The sequence below is a fragment of the Desmodus rotundus genome, chromosome 7 (assembly GCF_022682495.2).
Source record: "Desmodus rotundus isolate HL8 chromosome 7, HLdesRot8A.1, whole genome shotgun sequence".
Lineage (NCBI taxonomy): Eukaryota > Metazoa > Chordata > Mammalia > Chiroptera > Phyllostomidae > Desmodus > Desmodus rotundus.
In genome coordinates, this window is record NC_071393.1 from 120,958,594 (window position 1) to 120,982,365 (window position 23,772).

Consider the following 23,772-nt stretch of genomic DNA (forward strand, 5'->3'; position numbering starts at 1 on the left):
AGAATTACATTTATCAAAGATCCACATTTTGTACAAGAACACTATTTCCTAAGAGTTTCTATACAACAGGGCTTTCAAACATGTTGCTAGATAAAACTTCGTAAATGATTTAAATAAAGGATTCCATGGGAAGGAACCAAAATGCCTTTTTAGGAGTCTTGATGTATTCAGTATTTAAGTTCCTGTGAACTGCTTATAGCCTTGGACGTGTCACAATTGGTGGTGTTAGGGTATTTCCTAACTGTTTCATTGTAGTTACTGTCATATCCTGAAAGAACTAGTAATAGAAAATAAGGTCCTTTAAAGAGAATTAAGTTTACCTATGGAAATAAGCAAGTATTACATGAGAGAGCTAAGCATCCCAAATAACCTACATAATCTATATACTGGCCAGAAAAGGTTCTTATAGATTCTGATACAATGAAAAAAATAAGATTGGTAAACCCGAGTCCTATTTTCATTTCTACCAATGGACAACCAGGAGCACTTAGACAAGTCAATTAACAATGTGGGCCAAAATTAACTCATCTATATAAGAAGATGTTGGGAGTAGGTACTGTTTACAGTCCTTCTACACTTTAGAAGTACACCAATGCCAACGTTTTGGAAAACAAAACCTTTGTATAACAGTTTAGTGCAACCCTGTCAACTCTGAGAGAAGGCTTGTTAAAAACAAAAGCTAACGCAGATGTTTTTCTTGGCGGGGGGGACACAAAAATCAGAAAGTGCTGAAGACTCCTGCAGCATTGCCATGGCTAACTATAACTGTAAGATACGTGTGTACCCAATAAAACAGCGTCTCCTGTGACAGAGCTGCTCCACATGTGGCTGTGACTACCGGTGGACTGAAGGAGGGAAGTAAAATGAGGGGAGCAGATCCTCTGGCTTCCTCCAGGGTTGGGTGTCCAGTGACAAGGAGCAGATAATAATTTGAAGCAGAATTATGAGAGTAAACAGTAACAAATACAAATGAAAGTTCCAAGTATGAAAGTACTGGGTCATACAGGATAAAAACTACTTGGTCTATAATTGTAAAATAGAAAAGACACAAATAATGTAATCAACAACAAAATAATGCTACATTTACCAGATGAAATGTCGGGTGGTAAGTAAAGTTGATTTTGAACAATGTTTACTGGCATGTAAATTCCGAGTACACAGCTGGGCACAGGGCATGATCCCCAGTGGGTCTGTATGTGTGGAAAAGAAGCTTGAAAAGAATTTCACCAAAACATACATTTTTAAAAAGTTATGTGGTGAGATTCCATGAGTTTTTACATCTTTCTAAAAAAAAAATGCCCTGCCTTTTTCACAAATTCTACTGTTTTATAATTTTTAATTGTTCCCTTAAAAATTTTTTTAATCTGTAATTTCAGAATTTATAGAAATAGTCATTAAAATTATATTATTCTCACTAACATTTGAAAATAAATGTTTTATTATGTTTGCATTGGACTTAGGAAAACAATTTAATGTCTATCATTTTCTTTATACCATTTTTCTACTTGCTCATAAATATACCTGCCCAAACTACTGTATATATTTTCCATAAAACATTCATGTTATAAAATGTAAGGGCCAAGACAATATATCAAGTATAAACAGAATACCAAATAATGTTGTCTTAATTTTAGGCACCTGTTATATCTAAAATATTATGCAAATATGTTCAAAATTAAAATCAATCTTTGAATACTTATACTACAAAATTACTTGTAAAGCTCTGGAAAGATGGCCAGTATTATTAATAAACTCATGCCTATGTTAATGAAAAAAAAATTTTAATTAGTTTATATGTAGGTCTATATAGATATTTAAAACTTTCACTACGTAAATTTTGATGATTTGCTAAGCAAAAATGACTTAATTATAAATAAACACTTTTGATGACTCACAAATTCCAGTAAAACTAATAAAAATATATTTCTGATAAACAGCTTTATGACTTTTGAGTACCAGAAGAATAAAAGGTTTAATATTGATAAAATCTTTCAGGACAAAAAAAAGAAATCAAGTACAGGGTCCGGCAGAAGTAAGGCCTGCTTGAATATGGCTGGTAGGATAACAATATGGGTGTAATAATTTATAGTTTTAATTTGAACATTTCACCTAAAATGTCATATAGTGTGCTTGAGTGTGACATTATGTTACAGAATTGCATGCTTATTATTTTATAATAAAAAAGAGGCATTATTTGTGCCGGACCTTGTATTTTCCTTTTAAATTTTAAGCAAAAGTATAATAAATTTTAATGATACTATAAATGGGAGAAAATTCTATCTGTATCATTTCATGTGAGCTTTTTCTTTTGTAAGGAGCTCATAATAAAGTCTTAAATGCACATGTAAAAATTCTGTGGGTTGCATAATACTTGTTCTTCTTTTCATGTAAAATTGAAAAATAAACATTTGATGTTAAAGCAAAATCAGATGCTGGAAAAAATGCCCTTTCTTACCACATGTCAACACTGAATACATGAGGAAAATATGCTAAAGTCAGGTATTCGGTGCATGTATGTGAACAGCATCCTCTTCACTGATTAAGGCTGCTAGTACTAATGCTGTATATGAATTTTGATGCAGTTTTAACATTTCCTAGCTTACCAAGTAATAACACGAAAAGAAACAAAGACCTAAACCAAAGTACTCAGTCAAAATTGTGGCAAGACGTTGAAAAAAACAGGGACGAGCGTTAGTGGCATAAGTAGTATTGTGTGTTTATGTTAGGGATGGGCCTGCAAGAACACTGCTTTATTAAGTAAAGAAGAAAGGCTTCCCTTTTGATTACAACCGAGTCCCATTACAAACCTCCTTCAATCCATAAGCCCCATTCATCAATTCTTAAATAGGTAATCTTCGGGCTACAAGTCAAAGGGACTTTTTTCACTGAGAATGTATTTTGGCTTGTGTTCTTGTTTTTATTCCCCTCAGTCAAGCCAACACACACACACACACACACACACACACACACGATGTGTATGTCTATATATATTTATTGGTTTGTCCAGAAAGTATTCAGCAACACAATATGCGAACTGGACAGACCTCATAAACTGGATATATTTGTGAGTGTGTATGCCTGTATATCTTTAAGATTATTCACCATTACAGACTTCAGAAACATCTCTTCTCTAAATTAGCACCCGTTGATGGGTTTCAACTATATAGCTTTCACAACTGAAAGGGATTTTATTTTTAGTGATCCCACTTTGAGTGTTCAGTCGCACACCTGTGTCTTCTCTATATTCTGTCCTCAGCATCCAGAAAAATGCCTGGCACGTACTAGATGCTCAATACATAGCAATAAAATACAATCATCAACTCTTGAAACTCTAAGGTGAGTGTTCCATGTATATGTCATAATGCCTCCTTACCTGACACATAACAAATAGAATCAGTAAAGAAACATTTATTTTAAGCAGAACAAGGTAAACTTACATTTTCAACACACCAAAATTTTCACCACTGTTTCTTAAATCCAAATAAGTAAATATAAAACGTGTTAATACATCTTCTGGCTAAAATTTTAATTATGAAAAAGTTGGAAAAATTAGCATTACCTCCACAGCAACTACAACCGGGCAGTAGACACATTAAGTATGTGTGAACATTAGATATAATTAAACCAAAGCATAACTTAAGAACTAAATTAAAGTGGTTGTCAAAATCACAGGCCTAAATTTAGCAACCTAGCACATTTAATCATAAATTGCAAACTATATTTTACTTTCTTGACTTTAACAATTACTAGAAATCTAATACACACACACGCACACACATATAATATGGGGAATTTTTCTAACAACAAAAAAGAGGAAAAGATGAGCAAAGCATTAGGAAAGTTGCTTCCTCGAGGTTTACAAAGGGTTTTATGACACCCGACCTAGTGAGAGTCCATCATAGTTTTTTTTCTCTCTTTTTTTTTATTTTTGTTCAAGTACAGTTGTCTCCATTTTCCCCCCACCACTCTCCCCCACCCCAGCCATACCCACCTCCCACCTTCGATCCTACCCCACTTTGGCTTTGTCCATGTGTATTTTATACATGTTCCTTGATGGCCCTTCCCCTCTTTTCCTCCCATTATCCCCTTGAGTAGGGGGTCCATCTGGCCAGGTCTTTTCTGCCTTAATCAATTATCCATATTTTAATGGTTAATTGACTTCTATCACACTCAACTGAAAATCCTTTTAGGAAGTTGTTGGAATAGACAGGAAGCAAATTTAAATATTCTGGCTTCAATTCTTCATTGACTTTGCCACGAAAGTAGTGACTCTCTAAAAGTCTCTCTAGTATTCTACCCAATGTCTGATGTGCAGCAGACACTCAAAATCAATTGACACCACTACAGATAGGAAAGCAGTGAGCCTGCCAGGACTGTTCCAGGGTTACCAACCCTCTTGCAAGCTTCATTCAGCCTCTGCAAGGGCAAAAAGGAGCAAAACAGTATTGATTTCATAAAACTACTATGAGCATTCAAAGTGTTTAGCATCTGGTGAACAATTAACTGTTACATGTTTTATTTTGAGCCTCAGTTTCCTCATAGGTTAGAGGTCAATAAAATCTAACCCAAAGGGTGATAAGAATTAAGTAAGGACACATATTAGTTGGCACAAATGCCAGGCATAGACTAGGTCCTCAGTAAACTATAATTTCTTTCTTTGATACCTTGCCTCTAAATTCCTATTTTAAGATCCAGAAGAAATTTAAAATCAAATATATTAGAATATTAATGATTGGTTGAAAGAATAAAAATCAAACAGCTTTCTAACAAACTATCTTTTTTTTTCTGGCACTAATACAACTTTCCTATGAAAGACTATAATTAGCATTTGTTAATATATAAAATATGCTCTATAAGAAATTCAATTAAGTCTTTTAAATTAGAATTCATTCACATTTTTACCTTTTCTTCTAGTTGGTCCTTCAAACTCTGATATTTTAGCTTCAGCTTTTTATTCTCATTTTCATTCTGGGTTAATTCCTCTGTCAGCCCGTCACACTGTGCTTTCAACTTCTCTAGCTGACAAAGATGGACTTTAGCCGTATTCTTATCTTCTAAGCTTTCTGCCTGAGAAAAAGAAAAGGAGAAAAGCCAAACTGTACACCAAACAAATTACACATTATCTCATCAGGCAAATACTTCAAGCTGTTGCTATCTCTAAGAGTCTGTACAGACACAGAACAAAAGAGATGCTCTTTGCATTTACTCAATTAATCCTCAGCATTCACTGAGCATTTACTAAGTAAAAGGGACTGTGCTAGGTGCTGTCAATAACAGATAGGAACAGTAAGAGACAAATGCCAAAATCAGTTTCTACAATGATGAATGAGAAGTGGAGGGAGGGTGTTGTGGAAACCCAGAGAGGGGACACCAACTCTGCTGAGAGGGAAGGGATTTAATTAATTAGAGAAGGGTCCCCAAAGGGAAGAGCTGAGATGTTACTGACCAATCGCTTTCCTCATTTATAAAAGAAGCTTGACAGCGTTACCAATCACCTACCTCCTCACTTTTGTGAAAGAACTGAGTACTTAGGAACACTCAACAGGCCCTAACATGAGTTAGCCTGAACGTGCTTGCTTTCTAGAGATACCGACAAACAGCCACACAACACAGAGGACTGGGAGACTCATCCCCACTCCAGCGAATCCACAGAAGAGACGAAAAATTAATCGGGCCTTGGAAGACTAGGCAGCACTGGGGGAAAGGACAGTCCCTAAGAGTGCCTCTTCCCAAGCCACGACCTATCAAATCACTACACACCTGTCCTCACCCAAAAGCCCTGCCTTCCTTTGAGATTCACAGGATTTCTCATCAACTCTCCCTCTCCTGCTGGCAGCAGCTCACTGACCAGTCACCTTTTTTGACATGTGATCAAATAATGCCTGCACAACAGAATCATAAATTACCCAAATATCTATCCAACAAATTAACATCAAAGTTATATGACCTGTTCTATTCCAACCACTTTCACCCACATTCCACAACACCCACATAGCACACACCTGGGCCTTAACTCTGAAAATCTAAACTATAACACAAGAATTCCTGACCAGATAAGCAACCTTTGTTCACAGATATCCCTCCACTCTCGCAGTCCTTGGCCCACGATACTTCTTCAGTGTCAGCCATGTCACTACGCCCCCAGACGGGTCTCGTGGTTTCTGCCAGCCTTCACAGAAGCGCACACCGTCACCATTCCTGAGTTCCTCACTGCACTGCTGCTCTGCTCTCCTTCAGAGGGAGGAAAGAGACTAGTCAAGACTCGCATCCGTAACCCCAGGCCATCTCCATCAGTTCACTCAGTCTTACTGGTTTCTTTCAAACCTTCAGAGGAAGATATGCCCTGTCTCCTGCCAAATGCTGTCCACTCTGTTTTTGACCCAAACTCCTCACATCTCCTCATGGACCATATCCACCAATCTCTTGTAATGAACCTGCAGCCCAGCTCACAGGCCACATGCAGCCCGGGATGGCTGTGAAGGTGGCCCAACACAAAATCATAAATTTACCTAAAACATTATGAGATTTTTATGTGATGATGTGTTACAATGTATTTAATGTGTGGCCCAAGACAACACTCCTCCCAGTGTGGTGCAGAGACGCCAAAAGGCTGGACAACCCGTTTGCCACATTTGACACTCTTGACTATTCCTCTCTTAAAATGTCCCACCTGACTTTTCCAAGATACCATTTTCTTCTCATTCTCCTCCTTTCATATGGTCCTTTATTCTTATTTGCCAAGCCTCTTTCTCAGTTCTGCCCCTACACATTGCTGTTCTTGGGTTTTCATCTGGTTCTTTCTCCCTGCACTTCATCCAAATCCCATGATTTCAACTACCACCAATGGGTTACTGCCTGTAAATACTTAACTTTAATCCCAACTTCCTCCTCAACACCCAACCCATTATGAACCAAACTGTTCTTCCTAGACTTTCACGGTTAGACTTAAGTTCCCTTCATCCTAACTCCACATGCTAAAAAACTGAATTTGGCATTGTTCTCTCCAAATCTGCTGTTCCATACGTATTATCTACCTCAGCAAATAGCCTCGTTATCTACCTACTCACCCAAGTCTATCCCTAGTCATCCTTAATAATAAACCTTTTTCAGTACAGTGATGTGGCTAAGAAATAGGTACTTGACTACCTGGGTTCAAATCCTGTCTCAACTACTTACTAGCTGTAAGGCCTTGGGCAAGTCACTGAATTTCCCTTGCCTCAATTCCCTCAACAGAGAGAAAACAATACCAAAAAATCTGCAGGGATCGTGTCAGTATTGAATGATTAATACATGCAAAGTTTTTATAGTAATGACTGGAACAAACTAAGTGCTAAATATGTCTTCTGCTATTACTATGATTGTCACAGCCAATCAATTAAGATAGAGTCTGTATTTTATTTTCTTTAAGATCAGCTCTTCTTCATATCTCTAATTCTACTTTTGTTCACATCCTCATCCACTCTGAAGGACTACTGTGCCATATTTAATCAATACTAAGACATGTATTTTTTCACCTTTTATCATTTCTATCTTAGGATGTTGTCTTACAGTTAATAGCATGTCACGTTTTCATAGGCAGTAATTTTTTTCCTTAGCAACATCTTACAATTAATGGTATCTTTGGTAAAATGAAATACAGTAAAGGCCTCTTATCTATTCTTCCAGGCTTCATTCTGCTCTGCCTACCCCAACTAATGACCCCAAATCCACGAGTGCCAGTAGGCTATGTAGGACTGGGGAAGAACTCATCAAATAGCTGAGAGCATTCTAAAAATATCAGCTATTTCAATATAATTTCATCTTTCATCATAAGCATTTTATGGTAGTTGCATTTCAAGGGATTTTGAAAAAATTACAATGAAGTTTTGAAGACTTATCCATTATTCACCTATTCAACAGATATTAACAAGGTTCCAGGAACTCTTTTAAGTACCTGAGATAGAGCTGTAAGCAAAACAGGCTCCAATCCCAGTCCTCATGGGTGTTCATTCTCCTAAAGACTGATTACAAAATAAATAATATGGCATCTATATGGTGATAAGTGCTACGGAGGAAAAAAATGAAGCAGAAAGAAAGGATAGTTTTGTCACACCCTTGACAGTCATGTTATAAAATTATTCCCCTGCATGGTTATAATGCTAACACCATTTGACCTTGGAAACAGTTCCCCAAATGCAAGATCTCAGCTATGCGTCTACCCAGGCAACTTTCATAAATCTCCAAAGCCTTGGGTTTACACAGCCCATAAGCTGGTCCACTTTAGTTACCAAACTAATAAGGACTGTGGTTATAGACTCTATAGCCTTGATAAGTCTTCGCATTTTATATTTCAGGAGGTCATAAATGTTGAATGAGGGCACATTTCAGGCCCACACTTACTGCCACCTCTGCCTTTCCTAAACTCCCCAAATAGCTAACGGTTCTTTTTAAAAGGCTTCAGTGCGCTGCAATAGGTGCTACTGGGTAGCTGCTATAACTCATTTCCACCTGGCCGAACAGGCATGAATAAGCCTCTTTATTGTTAGTTTTAGCTTCCCGTCAGTGCTTGGGAATACAGAATGATCTCTCAAAGTTTACACTTCATTAACTTCATGAGTCACCACAAGAAATTCCTTCAGTATCATCACTACAGTTCAGCGCAGGTACCTTCAATGTCCTAATGTGATTCTCAGCTTCACTCTTTTCTTTCTTGAAGTGCTTCATCAGCTCCTGGATATTTTGCTCGTGTTTAGTTTTCACACTCTGCAATGATGATGTGAGATCTTCCAGCTCCCTCTGGTGAACATCTCGTTCTAGCTTTAACTGTGCAATAATTGTAGCTGTTTCTTCATCTTTAGATTCTGCCTGTGTCTTGAGGTCAGAAAGATTCTTAAGCACCTCTTTCCTGGCTCTTTGTTCCTCGGCCAATTTATTGGCAAGATCTGCCCGGATGGCACTCAAGTCCTTGATGGCCTCTTGCATCTCAAGAAGTTGAGCTTTGTCCTTAGCCTGGCTCTTCTTTAGCTCTGCAATTTCTTCCTCCAGGTGAGCTTTCTCGACTTTCATCTGGCTTTGATTCTTACTCTGCTTTTGCAATTCAGTTTCTAGCCTATGGATGGTGTCTAGGTTACCCTTGACTTCTAGTTCAAGGTCAGCTTGATGAGCCTTAACGTTACTTAGTTTCTGCTCCTTACAGTGAAGCTCCTCTTCTTGAAGGGCACGCTTGGTTATGACCTCATTCAATTCCTTTCGAAGATTCTCTATTTGTTGTAATGCTGCATAAAGCTGGCTTTTCAATTCATCCTTTTCCTTTAGGATCTATCAGATTAAAAATATAATACAAACAAAAATATTACTATAAAATTCACCATAGACACTGCCAGAAAACAAAATAAAATTTAATCCACAAAGAGAAGAAAAATTTATCAAATAATACTTGCATATTTTCGATTTTTTAAAGAAAAATATTTTAGTCTAGAAAAAGAAAAATACAATACCCTGAAGTAACACCACACTGAAATATGTTTCAGATTTTTATCACATATCACTCCTCGATCATACATGATTATTTAAATGTAAGACAAAATTCATCAAAAGAATGAGGGAAGAAAAAGACTCTTATTATAATTTACCAGAGGTTGAAATAATAATATGCATAGTTTACTTAAAATAATGATGATTTGCATTTCAATGCCACACTTTCAAAAAAATGAGAAACCTCAAAACAGATATGGCAGATAATATAGGGAAGCACGCAGACACTACCTAAGAGAGGTAATATCACACAACAGTATGTAACTGGGAGTCTTGAAGCCCCATAAAGGTAGAAATGAGATTAATTTAAGCCTAGGAGAGATTGAGAAGGGACTGGACAGCCACCACCCTCTGCCAGCCTCTTTAGGAGGTTAGGGTTTACACTGAGGGACAGAGACCAAGAACTAACAACCCTCTAATCCTCAGCAAACATTGATGCAAATAAAAAAGCAAGCAGCTAAGGAAGTAGAAACTGACACACACACACCCCAACTCTGGCACCAAAGACAATCTCTACCTGCTTACTGATGCTCACCATAGCTTGAACCAGGGGAAAAAAAAAAATTCTCATTTTGAAATTTGAAATAATGAGTTAAAATGCAAATACTTGCAAGGCATCTCTGCACTTTGCATTTTAATACATCGGTGTGAAACAATTCAATGTAAAATGTAACAAGTCAATCACTAAAAACAAAATAGTGTCCTCAAAGCCCTCAGTTCCCACTGGGAGAAGCAGCATGATGCTGACAGGAGAAATAATAAAAGGAGGCGGGTGGGTGATTGAGCCGTTGAGCTCTGACCAGAGAGAATGAATTTGCTTCGCAGTCAGTCTTAAGTAGTTCTATGGTCTTAAGGAATTATTTCTCTTTATAAAGATAATAATAGTTACATCATAGGGCTGTGAAGACTAGTGGGAAGGAAGAAACAAAAAGTGGGGTTGGGATTTAAGTTCAAGGAGGAACCAGGATCTCAGAGAGGTATTAATGCAAGAGAGGGGTCAAAACTGTGAAGAGAGAGGACATCTGATAAATCAATGTCCCTGGGCTGAAAAGACTGGAACACAGAAAAATTGAGTTCATTTTGGAAAGACTATAAGTCAAGAAACATGGTTAGAAATATAGATAAGCCTAAGGGCAGATGTATTATTTCTCTATTGCAGTGTAACAAATTCCAACAAATTTAGTGGCTGAAAAGAATATCCATTTATTATCTCACTGTTTCTATAGGTCATAATTCCAGGTAAGGTTTTCTGCTGAGGGTCTCCTAAGGCTAAAATCAAGGTGTCAGCTGACCTGGGCTCTCATCTGGAGGCTTTGGGGAAGAATCCACTTCCAAGTTCACCCACGTTGTTGGCAAAATTGAGTTCTGTGAACTTGGGTTGCTGTTTCTTCCTAGCTTTGGGCCACAGGGTGCTCGGCCTCTGAAGGTCCCCAGAACTCCCGCGCTCACGGACCCCTCTGTCTCTGAAGCCAGCGGCACCACAAGGGCTCTTTCTCAGAGTTTGGAATCCCTCCAACCTCCCCATCTCCCAACAGACAGAAAATTGTGTCTGCTTTTAATGGCTCCCGTGATTGGATTAGGCACATCCAGATAATCTTCCTTATCTGAAGATCAACTGTGCCACAGAACAGAACAAAATCATGGGAGAGATACCCTACAAACGCACAGGGAGTTAGAGAGAATCACTCTATTTACCACACTAGAAAAGACAAAAACTGCTAGAATCAAGTATTAGCTGGAAGGATATCGATGCCCACCTGACTAAAAGGGCAGAAATGTAAATATAGTGATGAATTTTTAGAACAAATAACATAAGCCCCCTGGCCATGAGTTCAGAGACTTCCACGCAGCCCTGGAGATAAAAATCATATTTTCAAGATGAAGCTCCAGCAGGTAGAATGTCTGATTTAAAATGTAACACTGTCGAGGGGAAGATGGCGGCAACATAGGTGGGAGCGGAGTCCACTTCCCCTCAACGCCAGGGAAATACCTAGCTGATCTGAGGAGCAGAGCGAACAGCCAACAGTATTCCAGCATATACGAAGATCAGAGACCAAAGATAGAGGACACTGAAAGATCTGACGGTAAGAAGAGTGCTGAAGGACAATAAGGTCCACGGGACCCAGGACCGCGCGGTACAAGGGCGGCAGAAGCGCCAGCCCTGGCGCAGGGGCTGCGGCAGGAGTCTTGGGAGAGGGCCAGGCTGCGCTGTGAGCAGCCAGGTGCTTGATTAGACCAGGGGGGCTTGAAAAGGAGGAATTTCTCAAAAAGAAAAAGAAAATAGAGACACTCAGGGGCTAATTAGAGAACTCTCGGTAGTAGCCGAGGCCCCTGGCGCCCCTCCCCCTCCACCCCTGGACTGCTACGCTCACCTGAGGTCCGGTCGCGCGCGCGAGCAGATTAGCGAACGGGACCCACACTTGAAACCCCGGAGGGGCGCCCACACCTGAAACCTCCGAGATAATTTGGACCAGAGTCTAGCTGCTCTACCCACAGGCCCAAAACCTCGGAACCGAATGCCGCGTGATTCAGTCCCAGGGCGGCCCCGCCAGCCCGAGAGACTCAAGCCCAGGGCAGCTGGATCGGCCCCCAAGCACAGAGCCTGTGGCTCAGCGGGCTGCGCGCGCTCACCAAGCACAGGGCCGGCTGGGTGCCTGTTTTCTAAATACAAAGCTGCTGGCGAGGGTCCTAACCCCAAGGCGGCTGAATCCACCACCTGCGCGCCAGCATTCCAAGCCCTGGCGGCTCTATTGGTCCGCCGGCTGCGCGCTCAGGGCACAAAATAACGTCACAGACCCAAAGCGGCTGGATTCCCCTGCTGCGCACGCACGCGTCACGAGCCAAAGCAGCTGGATTGGCTGATCAACGGACTGATTGACTGCCAGGGACCACACTTACAAAACAGCGAAGAGTGTGACCCAGGAAGAGAGAAAAGTGAAACCAATCCTTCCAAACACCCCCTCCCGTTGCACAGACAGGACAACAGCAGAAATAACCTGACCGGTTTAAAGCCAACAGAAGGGTTTTTTTTTGTTTTGTTTTGTTTTGTTTTGTTTTTTATCCTTTTTCTTTCTTTTTCCTTTCCCCCTGAATTCCTTCTTCCTCTCTCTTTTTTTCTTTTTTTTCATTCCTTCTTCCTCCCATCCTTTACCATTTTTATGTCTTCTTCCTGCCTTCTTTTATCTATTTCTATGTTTTAATTTTTGCTAAAATTCCTTCTTATCTTGCCTCCGATCTTTCTTTATTCTTCCCTCCTTCCTTCCTTTCCTCCTTTCCTATTTCCTTTTTCCCTCCTTCCCATCTTTCTTTTGGTTTGTTTTGTGTGTGTGTGTGTGTTTTTTTTTTTTTTCTTTTCTTTCGCCCCCCCTTTCTCTTTTTCCCACAGGTGAGACAACAAAACCTGGAGTGCTGAAAAGACTAGAGATAGACCGTGTTAAACACATAAACGTCAGCTCAAGACCAGTGAGCACAGGAGAGTAAGGAGACAGCACCACCGAATCCCATTGGCATTCTACCATAGAAGTTCATATCATAAATCCAGGGAGTCAGAACAAAGCAATTTAAGACGCAGAGGCCAACAAGAAGAACCTCACAAACAATGGGAAGACAAAGAAACAATTCCCAAATGAAAGGAAAGGAGGAAGTCTCAGAAAGAATACTAACCGAAAAAGAGGCAAGTCAACTATCAGATACTGAGTTCAAAGCAATGGTCATCAGGAAACTCACTGAGCTCTCTGAGCTCAAAGAGAACTACCAGAAACTACAAGGAAACTACAATGAACTCACTGCAAACTATATCAACATGAAAAAGGAAATAGAAAATATCAACAAGAGCCAAGCGGAAATGAAGAATACAATTTCTGAATTGAAGAACACAGTAGAAGGAATTAAAAGCAGACTTGATGAAGCAGAGGATCGGATCAGCGAGCTGGAGGATAAAGTAGAAAAAAACACCCAGAAGGAGCAAGAAAAGGAAAAGAGGCTCAGAAAGAATGAAGAGGCAATAAGGGAAATGCAGGACAACATGAAACGTAACAATATCCGTATAATAGGAATACCAGAAGGAGAAGAAGAAGAGCAAGGGATAGAAAACCTGTTTGAAAAAGTAATGATGGAAAATTTCCCTAATCTGAAGAGAGAAAAAGTCACCCAAATCCAGGAAACACAGAGAGTCCCAAGCAAGAGGAACCCAAAGAGACCCACTGCAAGACACATCATAATTAAAATGGCAAATTTCCAAGACAAAGAGAGGATCTTAAAGGCAGCAAGGGAGAAAAAGGAAGTAACATACAAGGGAGCCCCGATAAGGTTAGCAACTGACTTCTCAATGGAAACGCTCCAAGCCAGAAGAGAATGGCAAAAAATATTCCAAGTAATGAGAACCAGAGGCCTCCAACCAAGACTACTTTACCCAGCAAGGCTCTCAATCAAGATAGAAGACCAAATAAAGAGCTTCCCAGACAAAAGAAGTCTAAAAGAATACAGCTCCACCAAACCAGCTCTGCAAGAGATGCTAAAGGGACTGCTTTAAGGAAAGGAAGGAAAAGAGAAAGACAGAGGAACACAGGTAGGAAATAATGGCAATGAATAACTACCTATCGATAATAACCTTAAATGTAAATGGATTAAATGCTCCAATCAAAAGACATAGAACAGCTGAATGGATAAGAAAACATGACCCACACATATGCTGCCTACAAGAAACCCATCTCAGGACAAAAGACTTACACAGACTGAAAGTGAAGGGCTGGAAACAAATTTTCCAAGCAAACGGACAGGAAAAAAAAGCAGGGGTAGCAATACTCATATCAGACAAAATAGACTTCCAAAGAAGGGCCATAAAGAGAGACCCAGAAGGTCACTTCATAATACTCAAAGGAAGAATCCACCAAGAAGACATAAACATTGTAAATATATATGCACCCAACATAGTAGCACCCAAATACATAAAGAAAATATTGGAGGATTTCAAGAAAGATATTGACAGCAACACAATTATAGTAGGGGATTTTAACACCCCACTATCAAAAATGGACAGGTCTTCCAAACAAAAGATCAACAAAGATATTGTGTCACTTAACAATACCTTAGAGGAAATGGACTTAACTGATATATACAGAGCTTTTCATCCCAAAGAAGCAAAATACACGTTCTTTTCAAGTGTCCATGGAACTTTTTCAAAGATAGACCACATGATAGGACACAAAGCAAGCCTCAACAAATTCAAGAAAATTGAAATCATATCAAGCATCTTCTCTGACCACAAGGGTCTGAAACTAGAAACCAACGCCAAGGGTAAAAACCCAAAACACTCAAAAGCATGGAGACTGAATAGCATGCTATTAAACAATGAATGGGTCAAGAACGAGATTAGGGAAGAAATCAAAAACTTCCTGGAAACAAATGAAAACGAACTCACAACAACCCAAAACCTATGGGACACAGCAAAGGCAGTCCTGAGAGGGAAGTTCATAGCAATACAGGCCTACCTTAAGAAGTTAGAAACAGTTCACACAAACAACCTAACCCTACGCCTACAAGAACTGGAGGAACAACAACAAAAACAGCCCAGAGCAAGCAGAAGGAAGGAAATAACCAAGATCAGAGCAGAACTAAATGACATAGAGACTAAAAGCACAATTGTAAGGATCAATGAATCCAGGAGCTGGTTCTTTGAAAAGATAAACAAAATTGACAAGCCTTTAAGTAGGCTCATCAAAAAGAAAAGAGAGAGGATCCAAATAAACAGAATTAGAAATGAAAGTGGAGAGATTACAACTGATACCACAGAAATACAAAGGATCGTAAGAAATTACTATGAAGACCTGTATGCTAAGAAATTTGAAAACCTAGATGAAATGGACACATTTCTAGAAAAATATAATCTTCCAAAACTGACTGAAGAAGAAACAGAAAACCTGAACAGACCAATATCAGCAAAGGAAATTGAAGCAGTCATCAAGAAACTCCCATCACACAAAAGCCCTGGACCAGATGGTTTCACAGGAGATTTCTACAAAGCATTTAAGGAAGAACTAACCCCTATCCTTCACAGACTATTCGAAAAAATCCAAACTGATGGAAGACTCCCAAACTCTTTTTATGAAGCCAACATCATCCTAATCCCAAAACCAGATAAAGACACAACGAAGAAAGAAAACTTCAGGCCAATATCGCTGATGAACATAGACGCTAAAATTCTCAACAAAATATTAGCAAACCGCATCCAGCAATATATTAAAAAGATCATCCACCATGACCAAGTGGGATTCATCCCAGGGATGCAAGGATGGTACAATATTCGCAAATCAATAAACATAATACATCACATCAACAACAGCAAAGACAAAAATCACATGATCATATCAATAGATGCGGAAAAAGCATTTGATAAGATACAGCACCCATTTCTGATAAAAACACTCAGCAAAGTGGGAATAAAGGGAGCAGTCCTCAACATAATTAAGGCCATATATGAGAGACCTACAGCCAACATCACACTCAATGGACAAAAACTTAGAGCTTTCCCACTAAGATCAGGAACTAGACAAGGATGCCCTCTCTCACCACTCCTATTCAACATAGTATTGGAAGTCCTAGCCACAGCAATCAGACAAGAAAAAGCAATAAAAGGCATCCAAATTGGAAAGGAGGAAATGAAACTGTCACTGTTTGCAGACGACATGATAGTGTACATGGAAAACCCTATAGACTCCACTCAAAAACTACTCGACCTAATAAATGAATTTGGCAAAACAGCTGGATACAGAGTCAATACCCAGAAATCAAAGGCATTCCTGTACACCAGCAACGAAACTGCAGAAACAGAAATCAGGAAAAAAATCCCATTCGATATAGCAACAAGAAAAATAAAGTACCTAGGAATAAACCTAACCAAGGAGGTAAAAGACCTGTACTCAGAAAACTACACAACACTGAAGAAAGAAATTAAGGAAGATACAAACAAATGGAAGCATGTACCATGTTCATGGATTGGAAGAATCAACATTATCAAAATGGCCATACTACCCAAAGCAATTTATAGATTCAATGCAATCCCTATTAGAGTACCCATGACATATTTCACAGATATAGAACAAACATTGCAGAAATTCATATGGAACCATAAACGACCTCGAATAGCTGCAGCAATTTTGAGAAAGAAAAACAAAGCAGGAGGGATCACAATACCTGATATCAAACTGTATTACAAGGCCACTGTAATCAAAACAGCCTGGTACTGGCATAAAAACAGGCACATAGACCAATGGAACAGGATAGAGAGCCCAGAAATAAACTCAAGTCTATACGATCAATTAATATTTGACAAAGGAGGCAGGAGCATAAAATGGAGCAAAAACAGCCTCTTCAACAGATGGTGTTGGGAGATCTGGACAGCTACGTGCAAAAAAATGAAACTCGATCACCAACTTACGCCATACACGAAAATAAACTCAAGATGGATAAAAGACTTAAATATAAGCCGTAACACCATAAAAGTCCTTGAGGAAAACATTGGCAGGAAAATCTCAGACATTCCACGCAGCAACATCCTCACAGACACATCCCCTAAAGCAAGGGACATAAAGGAAAGAATAAACAAATGGGACCTCACCAAAATAAAAAGCTTCTGCATGGCTAAAGAAAACAGCACCAAATTACAAAGAGTACCAACAGTATGGGAAAACATATTTGCCAACGATACCTCAGACAAGGGCCTGATCTCCAAAATATATAAAGAACTCACTCGACTCCACTCCAGGAAGACAAACAACCCAATTAAAAAATGGGCAAAGGACTTGAACAGACACTTCTCCAAGGAAGACATACAGAGGGCCCAGAGACATATGAAAAGATGCTCAGCATCACTAGCCATCAGAGAGATGCAAATTAAAACCACAATGAGGTATCATCTCACACCAGTCAGAATGGCCAACATAAACAAATCCACAAACAAATGTTGGAGAGGATGTGGAGAAAAGGGAACCCTTGTGCACTGTTGGTGGGAATGCAGACTGGTGAGGCCACTGTGGAAAACAATATGGAATTTCCTCAGAAAACTAAAAATGGAACTGCCCTTTGACCCAGTAATTCCGCTGCTGGGATTATACCCTAAGAACACTGAAACACCAATCCAAAAGAATCTGTGCACCCCAATGTTCATAGCAGCACAATTTACAATAGCCAAGTACTGGAAGCAACCGAAGTGTCCATCAGCAAACGAGTGGATCCAAAAACTATGGTATATTTACACAATGGAATTCTACGCAGCAGAGAGAAAGAAGGAGCTTATACCCTTTGCAACAGCATGGATGAAACTGGAGAGCATTATGCTAAGTGAAATAAGCCAGGAAGTGAGGGACAAGTACCATATGATCTCACCTTTAACTGGAACATAAGCAATAGAAGAAAAAAGCAAACAAAATATAACCAGAGACATTGAAGTTAAGAACAATCTAACAATAGCCAGGGCGGGGGTGGGGGGTGGGGGCGGGGATAGTGGGAAGAGGGTATTACAGGAACTACTATAAAGGACACATGGACAAAACCAAGGGGGAGGGTGGAGAGGGGGGAGGGAGGTGGGTTCACCTGGGGTGGGGTAGAGGGATGGGGAGAAAAGGCATACAACTGTAATTGCATAACAATAAAAAAAATTAAAAAAAAAAAACATTAAAAAAAAAAATGTAACACTGTCATGTCTTCTTAAAGTTAGTTTCAGCAGCGAGGATATTTATTCTTCCCACATGGCAGGAAAACTGGAGATTGGGAAGCTCAGGAGGAACCCTCCAACGCTCAAGCCCTGCTGCTCTACGATTCTGCGAGTGTTGCCCTCCGCTCCCCGTCACACCAACTCGTGACAAAGGTGACAGTCATAGACTGTGTTGGTCGTTTGGAATTTCTTTGGCAACACAGATACTGAAAACTCAGTAAGTTCTGTCCATTTGTTTTTGGTTCATTGCTTGGCTAGTAGCCACAGCCCAAGAGTTTGTCTAGACATTGCCTCTGAGTCTGAAAATGTCAGTGTCCTAACCACCACCTCAGGCCCTAGCCATTCCCAGGAGCCCTCAGTGGAGCAGCCTTTATCTTGAGGGCACTCAAAACAATGGGCTTGTGGCTTCTTCGGCCAGAAATGCTGAAGGAGAAGTACTTGAAAAGGGCCTGAAAAATCAGCTTGCTTTTTTTTTTTTTAAACAATGAATATTTTTAATTTCTTCATTATCTTATTTCTTTTTTTTTAATTTTTATTGTTATTCAATTACAGTTGTATGCCTTTTCTCCCCATCCCTCCACCCCACCCCAGCTGAACCCCCCTCCCTCCCCCACCTGCACCCTCCCCCTTGGTTTTGTCCATGTGTCCTTTATAGTAGTTCCTGTAATCCCCTCTTCCCACTGCCCCCCTCCCCCAGCTATTGTTAGATTGTTCTTAACTTCAATGTCTCTGGTTATATTTTGTTTGCTTTTTTCTTCTATTGATTATGTTCCAGTTAAAGGTGAGATCATATGGTATTTGTCCCTCACCGCCTGGCTTATTTCACTTAGCATAATGCTCTCCAGTTTCATCCATGGTGAGGCCACTGTGGAAAACAGTATGGAATTTCCTCAGAAAACTAAAAATGGAACTGCCCTTTGATCCAGCAATTCTGCTGCTGGGATTATACCCTAAGAACCCCGAAACACCAATCCAAAAGAACCTGTGCACCCCAATGTTCATAGCAGCACAATTTACAATAGCCAAGTACTGGAAGCAACCTAAGTGCCCATCAGCAAACGAGTGGATCCAAAAACTATGGTATATTTACACAATGGAATTCTACGCAGCAGAGAGAAAGAAGGAGCTTATACCCTTTGCATCAGCTTGCTTTTTTTCCCTTCATATTTATTACTGCTAAGTTTCCCTCCTCCCTCTCTTGCTTGGACTTCAGCACGGATAGATAATTTGGCTTTTCCAACTCTGAAAGACTCCAAATTGTCATACTCAAAAAGTTGGACTAAAGATTGCAGATTTTCAGTTTCCCCACACCAAAAAAATTCTTGCTTTCTGCTTTTAGATAGATCAGCCTGAACCCATACTTGTCTTTCTCTTATAGGTCCTTTCTGAAGGCGACAATAAGTACACCACATAAGCCAATTTCCTAAAGTTTTCCTGCTGGTCACTTAACACCACATTCTGAGGCACAGCTTCCGTGCCCCAAGGTATGCTTTGTGATGGCTGAACCACTATGGCACAGCAAGGTTTGCCACCTTTGCCTCTAGAAATGTACCATCCTTCCGGTCGCCACCCCGCTCCTCCATTTAGCCAATACCATGTTTAGGTTCTTGTATTAATAGCTCCTTATGCCTAGAATTGACGTTTCACCTCAGCTTGAATTTTTTCTACTGAGAGTAAGAGAACACTAGAAGTTGGCTTAAACCCCTGGGTAATTTACTGTCACCCCAGGCAGAACGGCCCCAGACACGTGTGTCAAAGCTCTAGGTTCGCCTTGCAGCACTTCTCTCAGCAACACCCTCTTCTGTATGAGGCTTCCTGCTCAGGACCACAACAAGGCAGCTTCTGCCGCTCCGGGCCTTGCAGCCAAACACAACAATGTCCAGAGAAGCAAGAAAACTCTCTTCCTGTGCATCTTTTTTCATTGTAAGTAAATGTTCCCCTGAAGTTCCCCAAAAAACTTCATAGCTCATTCTTTATTGATCAGAACAGGGTTGTATGCCTCGTAATTGGTCCCCATTAATTTCTGGATGGAAAAGAAATAGATTGGGATGGAAGGTAAGCAAGACCACTCCAGGAGCCAACGGCACTTCCGTGCAAGTTTTGCTGGCACTATTCCCGGAGGAGCAGGAATGGAAAAAGTGGAGAGCTGGGCTGACTGGAGACTGAAGGTCGGTAAATGTGTGAGGTGGGGGGGAGACATTGAAGATGCCAGTGAACATGTCATCAGAGCAGGTTTTCATGAAGTCCAGTCTCTCAGGAAAAAAGAAACTGATTGCAGGAAATGGCTGATCAACCAAAGGAATGTGGGAAGATTAAAATCAGATGGTAATGGCTAAAAGGGGAATAAAAGAAATGTGTCAGATCAGAGACTGAAATGTTAGAACTAAATACAGGGTCCGACACAAATAGCTCCCCTTTTTTATTATAAAGTCATAACCATGTAACTCTGTAACATAATAATATCACACTCAAGCACACCATATGACATTTTAGGGGAAATGTTTAAATTAAAACTATGAATTATTACACCATATTATCACCCTACCTACCACAGTCAGGCAGGCGTTACTTCTGCCAGACCCTGTATTTGAGCATTAGAGAAATTACAAATGATAACAAATTTTAGTCACAGAACTTAGCTGCTGAGTGGTCTGAAGGTAAAATAGGAAGTTAGTGAAGTACAAAGATACAGAATTCAATGGTTTGCTGAATTGAACTTGGAGGTCACCACAGATGATGGCAAAAATTACAGGTAATGAAACAGGTTGAGGGGAAGCCAGGTGCAAAAACCCATGGGAAATGTAGAGGCACAATGGAAAACTAAGTAGCAGTCAGGAACAATGGGAAGAGAATGTTCTAACCTAGTAAACCCAGCTTCCAAAGAACAGCTGTACAGAGAAATTATGAAAGGATTGAAAATGGCTGGTGAAGGCAGAGGAGTGATACCGTCTGAAACTATGGTGGACACGGGAATGGGGGCCAGTTCCTCAAAGGCCTGACGACTAGGTACACACCGTTTTCATGAATTATCTGAAAAGTGAACAAGGAAATTTTAAAAAGAAAAATAAGTTATCTTTTTGCATGTGAGAGAACATGGAGACAGACTGCTGGGTTATACGAATACAGAGTGGAACAAAAAGTAGGTTTACAGTTGTGAGAATAGAAAAGTTTATTCTTGTATTATGTATTAATTAGTGTATTATTTTCCACAAGAACAACTGTAAACTACTTTTGACCCACCTTGTATATGAGTGATCTAGTCTTTCTTAAGTTGCATTTGATAGGACTGCATACGTATTAAAAAAGCATGCACATTAGCATTGATCCTTCTCACTTTTAACCATTAAAAATTCAAATTTTATAAGACAGTATTTACTACATAAAAGGGGGGGCCCCCAAAAAACAGAATTATCTTCTGGAGGGTGGGTCCCTTGTAGTACATACAGGCTTCCCCTGCAAAGTGATTATTCTAGGTAAGGAAGCCATCTACATCATTGTACTAGCTGGCGTTGTTGTGAGAGGCTGCATTCGGCTTCATGAAAAATTTTTGAAGACTCTTTCAACACATTTGCCCATTTCACGATGGGTGATTTACAAGCACGCCTGCACTGAGTATTCAGCAGTTTTTGACTAAAAGAGCATTACTCCCATGCCCCACCCTCCCCATTCACCCAATCTTGCCCTGAGCAACTTTTTTTTTTGATTCCCTGGAAGAAAAAGTCCTCAAAGAGAAACATTTTGCCAATGTGGAAGACACAAAACAAAAAAAGGCAGAAGCACTTTTCAGCATCAAAATTGACAAAAATTGACAAGTTCAAACTCTATTTCAAGCAGTGGAAAAAAAATGTCTCAATAGGTGTATTTCATCAAATGGGAAGTATTTTGAAGGCGACTGAAGTTTAAATACAAAAAAATAAATACACAATTTTTAAAAAATGAATTGTTTTTAGAGGTTCCCCTCATATAGTTCTTTATTTTCCTCCGAATGAAGGCAATACACAGAAGGAAAAGATGACAATTTAAGATTCTTGAAGTCAAAAACTATCAAGCAAAAAGCTCAATACATGGCCAAGCCAAGTATTTCAATTCAGAAAATACACACACACACACAAAACCTAAGAGTTACTCCCATTATCCATGTTAAAAAAGAAATATGAATTTGGAAACACTCTAAAAGGCATACACTATGAATAGAATCAAAGCATTTTCTCCTTTATCATTTTCAAAGCAATGTAAAAAGCCAATGACTTCAAACAGCACTTTAAAAGAAAAACAAGCTTCATTCTTATTTGTGGCTGAGTAATATTCCATCAGATATGTTGTATACCTGAAACTAATGTAATACTGAGTGTCAACTAAAATTTTTAAATAAGTTAATTTTTAAAAACAAATACAAAAGCATCATTTATGAGTAGATTGTATCTATAAAAGTTTAGGTCTTCCAATATGCATTAAACATATCATTACAGACCTCCATGTAAACATCAGGGAATCATCTCTTAAGGAAAGTACACAATCAGACTTCTGGTTTTTTCTGCAATGATATGCATTTGTTTGATACTTCCTACCCTTCAGTAATTAAGTAGATTTTTAATATGATATATATCTAGTAATCTACCAAGATTTCAAAAATGTAAAAAGCTAAAAAGTAAATAATTCAAAGCAATTATTAAGAAAATAAAAACCTTAGGCCTTCCAATGTATTTTTAAACTGGAAAATGTTAAAGCAGAAAATAAATTATTCTGGAAAAAAAAATGGAAGTAGGAACAGAACTATTTTAAAAATGTAAAGATTATGTCTTTTGACCATGTAAAATACCCTAACAAGGCTACTTATTAAACAATTAATTTATTTTTTAAACCGTAATGTGTCTTATTTGTAAACCAGTATCATTTTTATTTTAATATATTCTTCCAAATATACCCTGGAGGCACTTTTGAAAATAATTAGTCCTAAAAAATCCAAAAAGGAGTAGGCTGTGTTACTACTGCCTTAAGAGGACTTTGGAGTTTTATTAAGAATTAAATACTTGTTAGAGGTATTATTCAGTAAGATATATTTTTTAAAATATACCTTTCTCCAAAATTATTTACAATGTATTTCCATATGACAGGTTTACTGGACACTTGAATTTGCAATGAGCTTTCTGTTACCCTTTCTTCTTTGATTAACCATTGCTCTAACTGTGGCATGCTGAATTAATTTTAAGGCTTTTAAAGTGGAAATTACAATGCCTGCTGTGATAATTGTGATACTACCCTAACTATGGCAATCACTTTAAAACTACTTCTTTGCTTATCATTAGCATTGCTAAGTGATAAAAATAATTATATCAGGAATATTCTGGGAAATGATTGTTTAACAATTTTTAATATTCTGAAAAGCTCGATCCAGAAGACTCTCAGCACCATGGAATAGGACACTGTCTGACGGCATGGACCCCTCTAAATTTCCTCTAATTAAGTAAAATCCCCAGATGGTTCTCTCCTAATCACTCCCTCAACTACTCTTCTCCTCGGCTCTACTTGCCATACAGGCAAGCTCACCA

The 23,772-nt window shown here is 39.2% G+C and overlaps 1 protein-coding gene across 8 annotated transcripts in view; it reads right to left on the reverse strand.

Annotated features, from left to right (window-relative positions):
- The window catches only part of CEP128 (centrosomal protein 128), a 353,654-nt gene that overhangs the window by 223,862 nt on the left and 106,020 nt on the right, over positions 1-23,772 (reverse strand). For all 8 annotated transcript variants that reach the window (XM_045201901.2, XM_045201906.2, XM_045201904.2 and 5 more), the window contains 2 exons: positions 8,647-9,297; positions 4,903-5,067 (listed from right to left, as the gene is read on the reverse strand). In XM_045201901.2, the coding sequence (XP_045057836.2) occupies positions 4,903-5,067; positions 8,647-9,297 (816 nt within the window). The remainder of the gene's footprint in view (positions 1-4,902; positions 5,068-8,646; positions 9,298-23,772) is intronic.